Raw genomic sequence first — 14,883 nt, 5'->3', positions numbered from 1 at the left:
AACCACTGGCTACCGTATACACAGAGGAGTGCGACTTGAAGAGGTGGCACTAAATCTGACGGCAGGTTTGCAGACTCCAATCATCCCTAGCCACCGCCACTGCTCAGCCTGGATCTTTGACCGTAAAGAACAAAAGACTGGAGAGGACAGCTTGAGACAGAAATGCAACCATGCCGGAAGCGGGGTGCCGAGTGGACTTACCGCGGCCAACTTCAGCAGCTCAAACACACTTAGGGCGTTTGAGTTAGTAGTCGAACGAACGGCGTCGCCACTTACCTTGCTGCGCCCCTGGGAGGAGACGCGCTGCTGGGAGCCGGGGGCCGGGAAAGCCTGGGAAGGGACGTTCAGCATCCTGGGCCCCCGGCTCGGGCCGCATCCGGGCTCCGCCACCGGACAGGCTGCCCTGGTGGGACCCCAGCGCCCACCACCGTCCGTGCGGGCTCCTTGGCCCGGCCGAGGCCAAGCCCCCGACCCACTTCCGGGGTCGCCAGGGGTCAGGCGCGTCGTGACGCAATCACGCTCACGAGAGGCGGGGCGGGGGCGGAGTCAGAGGAAAGGCTCACTCACTCTGTGAGCCCGGTCGCCCGGCTTGGGAAGGGGTGGCTGTGCGGGGGTTGGGGGCAGGGCAGCGCATGCTCAGTTACTCTTTGGTCCTAAACTTCAGCACCACAAGGAAATGACAGCTTTCTGCTGAAAGATCAGAGAGTGAAGCTGTTCCCCAGCCCTGGTGCTGATAGAGGCCGAGGGTTATTTCTGGTAGAACAAGAAGACCAGTGCCTGTCTCTTGATAAACAACAATTGAAATATGAAAGAAAACAACACTATCAAAACGTTCAGACTGCTGAATAGTTCTCTCCTGTAAAATACTAAGCTCTAGGAAAGAGGACTTCACAGTTTCATGAGCTAAGAAGCCGAACTCAAGCAGCCTCTGCTGTGGGTTAAGAAACGTCACGTTTGGGGAACCAGTCTGGAAAACGAGTAAAAGACGTTTCCAGACGACGTTTCCAGAAGACCTTCTCTATCCATACACTCACACATTCTTCCTCCTCCCATAACTCTTCACTTTCCCTGAAATCTACAAGTAGCTCACTCCTAAATAGAGTGATTTGGTTTTGGTGTCATCCTTGTATTTAATGGCCTATGCACGCTACTTTTTATTAAAGGAACATTTTGTCTGTATAGGCTTGGGTTTCTGTAAGAAATAAATGGCTATATCTAAACCATATACTGTATATATTAATAGGCATGTAACAAAAGACAGGCCACCTTATACTATCCTGATTTGTTAACAAGAGAAATTCCTAACACTGTGGGTCCATGTTAGTGATACATTGGCTTTTTCTTTTTGCTAGGAAAATACACAGATCCACAGGGTGGAATCCAATAGAAAGAGAACATTTTCCCAAAGAGTAGTTCTAAATAACCCATCCCATTCTCTGTGGGGTTCTAATTTTTTCTGATTCTGGACACATCATTTACTCCAGCTATGTAGTTTCCAGAGTCCCTGGGAGTCAAAGTTGTGATAATGTGGTTTAATATTATGAGAGAGTCTGTGGATATGCTTAGTCATTCAAGCACGGGACATTTCTTAGCTAGCTAATTACCTCTCATCTCCACCTCTACCCATTTTTATTCTGGAATACTGCAGGAAAATATTTTTGGTATATTGTCAGACAAGCATTGAACTTGCAGTTCTCCTGCCTCATCCTCACAAGTAGCTCAGATTATAGATTAATAAAATATGTTTGTTTGCACCTGAACTGCTGAGCAGGTGATTATATAAAAACTAAAAGGACTTCATGAGCATAATCTACTGTGTCACCCTAACCATGCAAGTCCATCGTCCATCTCATTAAAGTATGGAATAAGTTTTCTTCTGTGATGCCTATGTAAGAAAAATCAGTCACTGAGGATTTATTTTACTCCCCAGAAGAAGATGTTTATATGAGAATATTGTGAGCGGGAAACTAAAGCAAAAGGAAAGTGGATAATGTTGAATTTTATGTCTTCCAAATCTTAGCTTTATCCAGGACAAAAGAAAAGAGAGCAACTTCATGTTCTCACCGTTTTTAGACTCTGTACAAATCATTCAAATTTAAACCTTTTTTTTTTAATTATAGGAATCCTTCAACATATACAGAAAGTACTGAACACCAGATTAAAGACAACAGGAGAATATCAGAGTGAGAGTCACACTACTCCATACTTAATTACAGTCCTTAAGATTTAAGTGACCCAAGATTGTTTTTCTTTCTCAACTATAATTACTTAAAGCATTTCCCTATGAGCAAGCAAACAAATACTAATATCCGTGAGAATAGTAGCAGCACCCAGTTTTCCTCACTAACTGCCAAGATTATATCATCTGTAACTAAACATCCAATTGAGATCAGCAGAAAACACCAGACATTACAAGAGCCGGTCTTTTAAAAAAACCAAATAGTTCCTTGAAAAATTATAACTAAAGATAAATTTGTGATTTAATAAAAAAAAAACCAGAAGTATTCTTTGTGAATCACAAATATTTATAACACAATCAGGACATTTGTACATGATGTCTATCTTAAAATCCCAACATTTAATTCTAGTGTAGGGACAAAGAGGATTCCAAATACTGTAATTATTACAAAATGTTTTATTAATAATGTATATACAAATAAATTAGTTTTAAAAGTTTATGGTACATTTATATACAAAATTCAAATTGTCAACAGAAGTAACTAATTAGATTGATTTTCACAGGCCAGCCCCTCTATTTCATCTTCACTATCAGAATCTTCATAAAACGAAATTGTAGCTTGAATTGGGAAATTTTTCAGAAGAGTTTCTGCTTCTTGATATAAGTAGTCGTAACACTTGGACTTGGGCCAGAATAGCCTGAAAGAAGCAGACAACATGCTATCCATATGTTTTCACACTTGGGGTCCTAATTGTCACCAAACAATTGATTTCAACAAGCTCTCTCTGCTTAATAATTAGTTTACACATTTTGGAGACAGAGTTTAAAGCTGCTACTGTTACAGTTTCCATGGAGTCTGCTTGCCAGTGAACAAATAAATGGTTGACTTTTCGCCATCTCTAGCCAAGATAAAATTGATATTTAAAAACTGACTCACACTCTATAAGCAGAAAAATCAATGCTTATCTTATTTCATGTCTATTTACATGCTTATTCTTATGAAATGCAGAAAGTTAGACTTACACTCTCTAAATTTCTCTAGAAGGCAAATAAATCCCACCCTTCCATCACACACGTGGATGATAGCCAACTAGACAAAGAGGGTAGAATGTCTGCACTCTGAACAGGTTTCAGGTCTCACTGTCCAGCAGAAACGAAGCCCTTAGTTACAGATACAGCCCATATGCTTGATCAGATATTGATCAGATATATAAAAGCTTTAAGGTCTATGCCTTCACAACTTGCTAGGTGGGAAAGCTGCTCTAACACCAACCTTTATTTCCAATTCATCTCCTCTCCCATCCAATCAATCTGGGAACACTATATCAATGCATTGAGAAAGAATGATACAGGTTTTATACAATTAATTTGCTTGTAAGCATCATTATCTCAGAATTTTAAAATTTGACCATTGTTCATCTGGCCTAGTGACCTTATTTTATTTATCATATAAAGAGAAAAAATAGGTAAGGCTGAGTTAACAACTATCCTGAAGTCAGTTTAGTATAGGGCAAAGAACTCTGTCTACATATAATTGACTCTAACCAAGGAAAGATTATATTGTGTTCAGTGTGCTCAATTTTAAAAGTGTGTTCAGAAAATTAGGCAACAGAGTTTACATATACTTCTAGTAAAACACATTAAAAGCATATAATCTGGATACTTAAACAAGTAGCTATCAATTATGTATACAATAGATGTGGCAGTGAGCTCTTGTGCCAACATACTCTACCAAACAAACAGAATAAACCATGCATCCTATCCGCAAAGAGGTGACCACAGAACAAAAAGCATAAGACACACATTACAAGTCAAGATAGAAATGAATAAAAAAATAACTTAAAAAAAACCCACAACTAAATTGTTCAGTAGAGAAAGCAATTGTTTACCAAATTACCAAGGTATTTTCTAATGTGTAATTGGAATGGCCAATCCCCTCACCCCCAATGTTCCGTTGGTATCATAACGAGTGGTCAGAATGTCTCACTGTGGACACTTCTTCATCTCTGAGTTCCCCGGTATGATTCTTTAGTCTCCTCCGAGGCCTTCCTGTATTCCATTACCAGGTGGAAGCTTGCCCTTCCTCTGGGCCTTCCTTGAGAACTCTCACCACTTCTGTATGTACTTCCTCCGGATGACCTCACCCACTGCCGTGAGATTCCCCAGCCTTTCATACTCACAGACCTCACCCCAGTGCTTTCAGTGAAGGTGTGCAGCCTGTCTCCTGACTTACATACAACCCTCTCCCTAATTGCACTGCTTGGATGCCCTAAAGCATAGGGAATGCAATGAACAACAATTCAGATCCATTTCCCCATTCCCCACATCTGCAGCCTCACAGAGCAGCACTCACCTGGTCAGCAGCCACAAATATGGGAGGCATTCTGGCTTTTTAGCTGTTCTTCGCCCACCCTGCCAGTACATTCATTATAAAGCCCTGCTTTGTCTCCTAAGTATTTCCTACATCCACTAAGTCCCGCCTCCTTTCCTGACTTCCTTGAAAAGCTCTCCTTAGAATCTTATTTGTAACTACTTCCAATTTTGCTTTGAGTCTTTACTTCAGTCCATAACTGATTTTATGAAACAATGATCTGATCAAACCATTCTCACGGCTAAAATCTATAACCATCAACACATCCTACAGAGTAAAGCCCATGGGTTTCTAGACAAAACTCTGTACCTCTGTATGGAGGTCTGTCTATAAGCTCTGGCCTTTTACTACCTTGCAGACACCACTGCAGCTACACACATCCAAGTTCCCGGTCCCTGGAGCTCCAGCAGGAACCACACTGCCCCAAAACCAGCTATCTCTTTTCCGCATCTGACCCTTGGAGACTCATCAATAGTGACCATAACTAACTTATACCACACCCTTTCTAAGCTTTCCCCAACCCTTTAAAAGTAACATATTTCATGCCCTGACCTCACTTCAAAACTAATCAAAGTAAGGCTAGAGAGATGGCTTAGTGGTTCAAAACAGTGGCTGTTCTTCCTGGGACCCGGGTTCTGGTCCCAGCATCCACATAACAGCTTATAACCATTAGCAACTCCGGTTCCAGGGGATCCTACTCCCTCTTTTAACCTCTGTGGACACAAGGCATGCACATGGTACAAACACATATGCAAGCAGGCAAAATACTCAGACACGTAAAAATAAAACGTGACCACTGTAAACTCAATTCCACTTATCACTTGCTTGCCCTGTGTCCCGCAATTACTTTAGCATTGGTAGGTAACATGTATGAACTATTGTACGCCACTTATAAACACATAGACACAGGCCAGGCTTTCTTTAACACAGTCACACAGGCCTTCTTTCAGCAGTTAATACAGCACAATCATAAACATTTTATCTCAAATAAAAGCTACAAAGAATCTTATAAGAAAGGCTGACTTTCAGCAAAAAAAAAAAAAAAAAAAAAAAAAAACAGTAAAATGAACAACAACAACAAAAAAAAAGTAAAAACAAACAAAAACAGTGACCAGCTGGGCCAGCCTTGGGTATTCTAAAAGTCAGGCTTGTTCTGCTGCAAACCTGCCACTGTCCATCTCGTTCCTCCTTTTGGTTTGCAAGAAAGTAATACATGCACTCTGCATGCCAAGGAGCCAGTTCTCCATTGCCCTTTTAGGATTAAAAATAATAAAAGAAAAAAACCCCAAACAACTTTTCGGGCATAAGATGCCCCCCCCCCTTATAAGCCAGAACCTCTTTCAGGGCAGGTAAACACCCTGCCAGCAAGCTACAGCCTCAGCCCCAAACGTCTCTTTTTTCTACTCAGTCTGCTTTCTCCCGTTTTAGCCAATTCAATTAGCATTCACTCACTATCCACCAACTGACAGTTCTTTTATGGGATGAGTCCTGTATTTTCCCAATTTTGTGAGTAAGAGAATCCTCAGAGTGGGAACACAGAGTGAGTAACGGCGCCAGCTATTAAACCAGCTGCGTGATCGTGCCCCATCTCCTTCCCCCTTAGGGCTGGAGTTGAAGGAGACCTCCAGTAAGGCCTGTCACTCACCTGACAGGGTGTTGGTATTGCAAAAGCTTCCCGGAAGCTTCTGCCATTCCTGGGCCACTGGGCAACTAGGAAGGAAAGGAGTAATCGCAGTCACCATGCATCTCATTGTCGAAATTGGGAAGGTGTGAGACCCAGCGCCTCTGGTTCAGGTAGGGGCTGTGACCCTGAGCCTCTCCACAACCCAGCTCTTGGCTGCAAGTGACTGCATCACTGCAATGGATGTCCCAGCCCGCGTTCATACCCACAGGGTCTAGGGCAGGCACACTGTTAAGCACTGGGCAGATTGGGGGCGCAAGCCACTCAGGCCCTTACTCCTCAGGCCTGGATTGGGGGTCGGGAGTGGGGATGCTCTGCAGCCTGAACCGCAGCGGGCCACACTGTCACTCACCGCCTCTGCAGCACGGGGCCCCGTCCGCTTCTCTTTCTCTCCAGGAGTTCGAACCCACGGTCTCCAGAAGCCCTCGGACCTGCAGGATGGCAAGCGCAAGTCGCGCACAAAGAACGTGAGCCCAGCCACCGGACTCAACTCGGACTTAGTAAGGGCACCGGGCCCGGGCAAAGGCAAGAGCGGCGGGTAAAAGGCGAGGGCTGAAGTAGAGGGCGAACAGGGACGAGCCGGGGCCAGGCGGTCCTCGGGCTCAGTGGGCGGCGGGCACGGGGCGAGGGTGGAGAATGCGCGGGGATGGATCCCGGCTGATAGGTACCCGGGCTGCGCGGACGGCGGGCAGCGGCTGCGCGAGGGCGGACGTGCTGGGTTGTGCGCGCTCTCGGCGCTCTCGGTGGTATCCATGGCAGGACGACCGCGTCGGTGTCGCAGCCCGGCTTTATCTAGCCCTTGCAGACCTTCGCACCCCGGTCGCCCTCGCTGCTCTGCATAAACAAAACGGCAGCGCGTGAAGGCGCCGCGGGCCGCGCGCGGGTGTGAACGCGTGCAACATCCCAAATGGCCCGGGAACCGGCTGCTGGAGCGAGTGTTAATAGCCCCCTGACACACGGTCTGGGAGAAAAACAGCATGCGCCCAAGCAGCCAATTTCCATGTGAAGAGGTTAGGAGGGGATGGAATTAAACGATTCTACACGTTTTTGTGTATTTCTGCAAAAATGCCCAGGGCTGGTAATTGCCTGACACTTGGCTTGGCTTTTTGGCCTTCAGCAAATGTAGCTGGCTCTGCAGCAACCAGTGTTCTACAAACTGGATATGATATAAGAAGAAAAAAAGAATAGCTTTAATCACTCCCTCCCCACAACATCAAGCAAAAACGCAAACGAAGTGTCTGTATGTGGAAATATAGATCAATAATAAATGTATGTTTTTAAAAAAATGTTATTGAAAAGTTATGTTCACAATCTGCCTGTTACTTGAAGGGGATGGACAATCTTAGGCAAGAAGAAATGAACTATGAAAACCTGATTGTTACATCCAAGAGGGGCTGAGACAGTTGTCATGTGGTTTCAGTGCCTTCCCACAGCCTCTTGACTTTCTCTCAAACTCTTGTCAGTATCTCTCTCCAGTAAGCCCTGGTGTATCATCTCTACAAATCTGCCATCACTTGGCATTATATCAATAGATCATAGTTAGACGATACTTTTGTGGTTGGGAAAGATGATGAGGATAATGAATTCTGGAAGGTTATGATATGAGATAAATTATTTATTCTTCCTGTACTAGTTTCTTCTCTTGGGAGTTACCCCTTGTTTATCTGTAGAGGTTCATCAAACCTGTCCCCCTCAGATGTTCTGTTTCAAAGCAAATGTGACCTGTAAATGTTATAATTTCTTCCTAAGACATTTTAAATAATGGAAATGAGTTTCCTCAAACACTGCAGATTGAAAATCTTGAGTGTAAGCCTAGTGGTACTGCTCCCCACTCTGTTACTTCATAAGAAAAGAATCCACTTAATTGTTACCTAGAGGGCTGCAATGACGTGACTACCAGAGGATGAGATAGGATTTTCTTCAGATAATGAAATCAGTGAAGATGGCTATTGCTATTCTCCGTGGCTCAGAGTAACGACGCTTATTAAATGCTTGTTGCATGTCTGGCACACAATAAGCCCTTCCTTGACAGATGATAAAAATGATTTTAGGAATATCATGGCCAGCTGACAAGATTAAGGTTAAGATGCCTGCTGCCAGGCCTGACGACCTGAGTTCAATCCCCAGAGCCTGCATGGTAGAAGGAAAAAACTGACTCCCACAAGTTGTCATCTGACCTTACACACAACAGTGGCGTGAAAGCCCACCATATCCATACCCAAGCACACACACAGACCACCACCATCACCACCACCACCTACTACTATTAGATAAATATAATAAAAATATGACCTTACAGATGTGACCTATTTGATGAAGAGACCTATTCCAGTTGCATAAATATCTTTGAATTATCGGCAATGTATTAAATCCTGAATTTTTACAAGTGATGAAATAAATGTTCCCTCCTTACTCAGGAATACTGCAATATATGGTCATTACTGTGGCCACAAAATCAATAATATTTTTAACAAAACATATTTAATTGCTAAAGAACACTCTACATTTAGAAATGACAGTTGGGAGGATTTGGCGTGTCTTTTAGGTACAATGAGGAAAGCCCACTTAGAGTAAATGAAACCTACACAGGGATTTCTAAAAGGATCAGTTAAAGAATGCTACTGTCTCTGTGTGGAAACTGGCTAAGAGGAGAAGGGATGAGGTTATTGCTGACACAGAGATGTGGTGAAAGAGACAGGGCAGGCGTGGGCTGCTTGGAATATGCTGTGCTCAGACATTTTGACTTCATTCTGTAAGTATTGGCAGAAGACTGACTAAGCGGGAATAGGGGATGACTACAGTTTGTATCTTACTTTTTTTAAAGGCTTTGTTTTGTTTTGTTTTTTTGACACAACCATGGAAGATGAGAGTCATTGAAACCTGGTGGTGAGAACAGGAAACCCCCTGAAAGGCTGAATGATAGTAGGGCATATATAAATCACAGAGGGCAGATTTGAAGGGCAGTTAGGAAATAGCATCTACAGAAGTGTCTGGGCCATAAAGACAAAGTGTTCATGAAAGTGGAGCTGAGATGTGTTCTGAGATATGGAACCCACTTAGCAGAGGTAGTGGTACTGGGTCAGGCAAAGTCAAGATCACAGCAGACCCAGAGTGCAAGGTATACTTCTATGTTTCAGTTTTTCAAATGACCCAGAGAAGAACAAGAAAATAATGAATTTTATATTGGTTTGCCAATCAACTAGGACAGACCGGGCAATATTGGCAGTAAGAAATACTTCCAAAACTTCACAGGATTAACAAAAGAGAAGTGATTTTCCTGGTCACCCTATATACATCTTGTTTTGTCTAGTGGAAGGCTACCTTTTAAGCTTGGCTTTTGAAGGCAAGCTGATAAAGTTTGATATCTCTGGTCTGATGCTAGTTATTATAACAGGGAGACACAAATAAAATTGTGTATCTAAAGCGACACATGTCACCTCCAAAACATTTCTCTGGCCTAAACTAGTGAGATGACATATTCATCTCAAAGGAGAAAGGAAATACATTTCCATTGTATTCCCCCAAAAAGGAGAGACAGAAACAAACAGCATAGGAGAGTAGCGTCTCTCCCTGCTGCTACTGAATGGATACTCAGTTCACTGTCCTTCTTGGGGGTTCGGGGGAACAGTCACACTAAGGACAAGAACTCAGATGGATCCGGTGGCTTCTGAGAAGTCTTGATGAAAATAGATGGAGATACCCAAAGAGCAACCAGAGATACATGTGCTTGGGTGCAGCAGAGAACTTAAATTGAACTTGAGCATCGGCCCAAAAAGGTGATCAACAATAGGAACTAAATAGTTTCCTAAAGAAATGTTGTGGCTTTTGAGAGCAAACCAAGGCCAGAGCTGTGCAGGCTGTCATTTCTTAGATGAGCCAGAATACATTTTTTTAAAAAAATCGCTGAAGAGGATCAGTGGCAGATAAAAGGGATCAGGTTCAAGTGTTGTGGGAAGATGAGGTAAGGACTTCTCCCAGTAAGGGAGAAGAGAGCCAAACACGATAATGAGACATTCATCAGATTCAGCGACTAAAGGGTTCTACGTGACTTTAGACATCATCATTTGGACGAATGTGGACAGATGCTTTTTCCTGCAAGTTGGTTTATAGACTCAGGCTGAAGAAGAGGAGAATGTTGAGGATGCTCTCTTGAGAGCAGATCAGGAGAGGGGGGTCCTCTGGGGAGGAGGGACTACGTGATGCTGATGGTCCCCAAGAAGGTTGAAATGAGCTCAGCGACTCTGGGGGAAGATCCTCATGACGTGCGAAATTACTGCTGATTGCAATCAAATACCTGAGAAGTTGACCATCCAAGGGAATCGATCTGGCAAGCAAGAAGGAGGGGCACTGTGTGGCAATGACATACACAGATCTGAGAGAACACAGCATCCCCGGAAGGAAAGGTGAGAGCCAGGTAATAAGAATATAGCAAGAATAAAGTTTGATCAAGTTTATTTTAAACTGAGAGGTAAAAATATAGATTACTAGGATGACAAACAAATCCCAAACCTTCCATTTCTACACTTATTTCATTAAATCAGCTACTTGTATGGAGCTTAAAGCTGAGTCTTCCATGTCACTGGAGACAAAGTACTTTTTTTTTATTTATGTTTTTTTTTTTTTTTTTTTGTCTGCACAGCTTATCATTCTCATCAAAGATAGGCTCACACAGATAAGTCAGATAAACCCTGAAAGGGAGCATTACTTCTAAGGTGTTTCAGAAGACAAGAACTCTTTTCACGAACATCAGATTCACTACCTTAGAATGGATGCACACACTTCTTAAGCTTGCCTCAGCATGGGGATAATGTCTTCTCAAACAGCCAGACAGATTGCTGCTGAGAGAGTTCCATGACTTCCATCCCTGAGACTCACAGGCTGGAAGCTGAGAAGCCACTTCTGCAAGCAAGTTGTCCTTTGACTCTCACAATGTGCACTGTGGCAAGCAGATGCATAAAACACAAACGCGCACGCGCACGTGCACACACACACACACACACACACACACAATTAAAATGCAATAAAATAATGACAAATAAATTAGAAAGAAATATGACACAGCCTGTGGTCTAACGTAACATGTTGCAGTTAGGTTTTAAAGTTTCAGGCTGAGCCCTAGCAGGAGGTTTCCATTATCTTTTTCAACACACTCTTCAAAACATACTCATACTCTAGAGGCCAACCTCCATAATCCGCTAGGACTGAAATATTAAAATCTTCATTTATTCAAGCATTTATTGGACACCCACCATGTATCAGATGCAATTCCCACAACTTGGGCTCCATTCATGAAAAAAAGGTCACCACTGTCATACATCAGGAAGCAGTATTTTTACATACATCCAAGCCACCAAGCTTTATGTTCTACTAGAGAAAAATTATAAATTTACCTTACATATGTGTGCCAAACATGTTTTGTTTCTTTATTACTACAAGACTAATATGAGTATGAAAGGGAGTATATCTCAGAGGCAAAATGCTAGACGTTGGTCCCCAAGAAGGAAGCCAGGAAGCCAGCAAGACCATACCAACAGACAGATTGAGTATCAATAGTGTCTGAAAAATACAAGCAAGAAAAAGAAACAGAATCTGAACCAACCAGCCATTTTGATTGTGGCCCACTGTGGCACTACACTTTCCAAGGGACAAGATGACCTCCTAGGATGTAATTTATTGCCCACTTAGAAATGGAGCTGAAGAGACATGTGAAGGACTGGGACATCACCATGCTTCACTGCTGCTTGCCACCGTGTGCCTCCAGACAGTGCCAGCTTCACTTGTGATCAGAGGCCAGTTTATATTCATCCCTTCAGTGACTTTATGAAGACTGTACAGTTAAGCAAGAATGGACACCTGTCTAAAACAACTAGACTTTGTTTGAACATTGCACATATAAAATGTGTGTCTTGCCGGGCAAATTAGTCACTTCTATCTGAACACTAATTGAGTAAATTTAATAACAGTTTTGGTATTCTGTTTTAATTTCATAATTATGGTTTCCCCCCCAAAAAAACTTATGAGAAATCAAATACAAATCCCTAAACCTAATGTGTGTGAGGGTATTGGGACGTTGCAAAACTGAACTATGGTGAGGGGTGCACAGTTCTGTGAATTAATTCAGTGTTGTTAACTTGTATCACTATATAATTTAGTTATATGAAAAATGATAAACCTTAAAGGATAGATTCTTCCTTGTCTGTTCTCAGGTTGTGACTGATGAACTAGACAATTAAACCTGTTTTAAACATTGCAGGTTTGCAAGTTTTTAAAAACCACGTGTCTTGGGAGCTGGAGAGTTGCCAAGTGGTTAGAGCACTTGTTGCTCTTCCAGAGGATCTAAGAACCAGTTCCCTTTGACTGGTGGCTCACAATCACTTATAACTCCAGCTCCAGGGAGGTAGGTCCCTTTCTGGTCTCTTCAAGCACCTGACCATACACACAAATATACACATGAATAAAAGCTAAAATAACCCTTGTTTTTTTACACTCCATACATTATTCCTTCCAACCCCCATCCACCTCCCAACTGTTCCACATCCTATACCCCTGTCTCCACGTGGATGTCCCCACCCCCTGACCTCTAATCTCCCTGGGACCCCCAGTCTCTTCAGGGTTAGGTGCGTCATCTCTGAATGAACACAGACCTGGCAGTCCTCTACTGTATACGTGTTGGGGGTCTCATATCGGCTGGTGTACGCTGCCTGTTTGGTGGTCCAGTATTTGAGAGATCTCAGGGATCCAGATTAAATGAGACTGCTGGTCCTCCTACAGGACTGCCCTTCTCAGCTTCTTTCAGCCTTCCCTAATTCAACAACAGGGATCAGCTGCTTCTGTTCATTGGTTAGGTGCAAATATCTGCATCGGACTCTTTCAGCTGCTTGTTGGGTCTTCAGGAGTGTGGTCATGCTAACCCTTTTAATTTAAGATCAGAGTTTAGCATCTTTGGTAGAGAACATGGCTATAACACCTGTGATGACATCAGTATTTGTTTCAGAGTATAACTGTGTTTGCGCTGGTCTCCAGGAGTTCTGCCTTCACTGTAGCAAGTGTCTGGAGACTTTATGTGAATTGCCTGATTTGTCATGGTAATCAGGACAAGTCCTTCATGTGGAAGTATTGGGTCTGCAGCAAAGAACTTGGTCTCCAATCTGAGCAGCTCATTATTCACTGCCAAGTCTTGTCAATCAAGTCTCCATTATTGCTGACTTGCCAGCCCAGGACCTCACACCAAGGCTACCCTCATCAAAGAAGCATTTATATCAGTCTGGAGCTTGCTAGGAGGTTAAACATGTGAAAATGTTTGAAACTCACTTGCCCAACCAAAATGTCCCCTTTTCTTCCCCTTTTATAAATGAGATGGAATTTTTGTGAGCAGCATTTTATGGCAATAACATTCCATTTGAGATAATTGACTTAATGAAGATCCTTTTTCAGTTGGAGGACCACATATTCTTCACTAAAGATGGCATTCACAAGCCACTTAGACACTGAAGAATGTTCCCAGGTTTAAGATGAAGATAACAGTTGGGACAAAAACTGACGCAGAACTGAGCAGAGCTGGCGCGTGTTGTTTTAAAGCAAGAAGGTGCTCACAGATGGCTCAGGGAGAGATTTAGCAAGTCTGTGCTAATCGCACTCATGCATGGGAATACCTCCACCAGAAACAGCCACGGTTCCCTGGGCTCTTTTTTGGGGGGGATGGGAGTGGGGGATGGGGATGGGAGTTCTTACTCAGTTAATAACTACAAGAAGGAATAATATTTGAAGATCTGGACTATCTAATGCTTCGTAATGTAGTTACCGTTGTGTGTATCATTCAGATCTCTAAGACAAAGAGACTGCTCATGAGCGGGGGTTACAACCCAAAGTTTACAAAGACAAAAATGTTTAGAAGTTCAGTTTTGAACAAAAAATAAGTGTGTGTTCTTGAATGCTTTTCTTCTAGATAGTCTCAGATTAATTTTCCATACAGGATAAATTACTTATAATAGAACACAGTATCTTTAAAAAAATCTACCCATAGACATTAAAAGAAATGTGTCTTTCCCAGTATGAAACTATATTTTATCGGTTTTGATACATCTGATATTTTCTTTTAAATGTCTACTAATGGTACAAATTTAAAACCCAATGTCACTAACTATTTTTAACCAAAACAGCATACATACCAGGATATTTCTATTCTAAAGTTTGCTTTCAGCACACAACATAAGACGTTTCAATGAGAGAGAATTCAGAAAAGTAGATTCAATTACCAGATATTTATTGACCATCGAAGATGAGTGTGGCACCAAGTTCGTGTGGAATGTACAGCACAGGAGGGAATCAACATGTCACCCGGTCCTCACATCCCTCTAGTCCAGTGGTTCTCAACCTTCCTAATGCTGCGCCACTTTAATACAATTCATTATGCTGTGGTGACCCCCAACCATAAAACTATTTCGCTGCCATTTCATATCCGTAATTTTGATGCTGTTATGAATTGTAATGTAAATATCTGATTCGCAGCATATCTGATATGTCACCCCCCGAAGAGGGTCAAGACCCACAGGTTGAGAACCGCTGCTCTAGCGAGAAGATGGGAAGGACTCACATGCACACCAGCAATTACAGATCCATAAGCGTTCTATGGGCAAAATTAGACAAGATTTG

At 42.7% G+C, this 14,883-nt stretch overlaps 2 protein-coding genes and 1 long non-coding RNA gene across 11 annotated transcripts in view; 1 reads left to right on the top strand and 2 right to left on the bottom strand.

Moving 5' to 3' along the window:
* Positions 1 to 522, bottom strand: part of Cyb5r4 (cytochrome b5 reductase 4) — a 55,767-nt gene extending 55,245 nt beyond the window's left edge. For 3 of the 5 annotated variants that reach the window (XM_017313397.1, XM_006511200.2, XM_030244394.1), the window contains exon 1: positions 277 to 522. In XM_017313397.1, coding sequence (XP_017168886.1) covers positions 277 to 351 — 75 coding nt within the window. In that variant the 5' untranslated portion in view covers positions 352 to 522. The remainder of the gene's footprint in view (positions 1 to 276) is intronic. The other 2 variants (NM_024195.2, NM_001359962.1) reach the window with 1 other exon arrangement.
* A 1,566-nt stretch (positions 523 to 2,088) lies between these two features.
* Ripply2 (ripply transcriptional repressor 2) lies at positions 2,089 to 6,993 on the bottom strand. 4 transcript variants are annotated; one of them, NM_001037907.2, is made up of 4 exons: positions 6,900 to 6,993; positions 6,584 to 6,662; positions 6,196 to 6,260; positions 2,089 to 2,877 (listed from the first exon to the last, which is right to left on the bottom strand). In NM_001037907.2, exons 1-4 carry the CDS (start codon positions 6,983 to 6,985, stop codon positions 2,721 to 2,723), a joined length of 387 nt encoding a protein of 128 aa, NP_001032996.1. In that variant the 5' UTR covers positions 6,986 to 6,993; the 3' UTR covers positions 2,089 to 2,720. The 4 variants fall into 4 exon arrangements, with proteins under 4 accessions (NP_001032996.1, NP_001366172.1, NP_001366173.1 ...); NM_001379243.1 differs by having other exon boundaries at positions 6,584 to 6,993; NM_001379244.1 differs by lacking the exon at positions 6,196 to 6,260.
* Gm51687 lies at positions 5,991 to 10,832 on the top strand. Of its 2 annotated transcripts, none has more exons than XR_003948200.1 (3): positions 5,991 to 6,056; positions 6,154 to 6,344; positions 6,628 to 6,717. It is a non-coding gene; the product is annotated as a predicted gene, 51687 (long non-coding RNA). The 2 variants fall into 2 exon arrangements; XR_003948201.1 differs by adding an exon at positions 7,349 to 10,832 and having other exon boundaries at positions 6,018 to 6,344; positions 6,628 to 7,241.
* Positions 10,833 to 14,883: the final 4,051 nt, after the last annotated feature.

Source organism: Mus musculus, chromosome 9, assembly GCF_000001635.26.
Source record: "Mus musculus strain C57BL/6J chromosome 9, GRCm38.p6 C57BL/6J".
Taxonomy (NCBI): domain Eukaryota; kingdom Metazoa; phylum Chordata; class Mammalia; order Rodentia; family Muridae; genus Mus; species Mus musculus.
Note: the sequence above shows the minus strand (reverse complement) of the source record. Positions and strands in the feature narration are given on the sequence as shown.

What these genes read in the sequence shown, in the direction of transcription:
- Ripply2 (NM_001379243.1), bottom strand. Translation starts at nt 6,985, where the DNA reads ATGGATACCACCGAGAGCGCCGAGAGCGCGCACAACCCAGCACGTCCG. An exon ending in GGCCCCGTGCTGCAGAGGCG is followed by an intron (nt 6,261 to 6,583) that starts GTGAGTGACAGT and finishes TTTCCTTCCTAG; the next exon opens with TTGCCCAGTGGCCCAGGAAT. An exon ending in CAATACCAACACCCTGTCAG is followed by an intron (nt 2,878 to 6,195) that starts GTGAGTGACAGG and finishes TGCTTCTTTCAG; the next exon opens with GCTATTCTGGCCCAAGTCCA.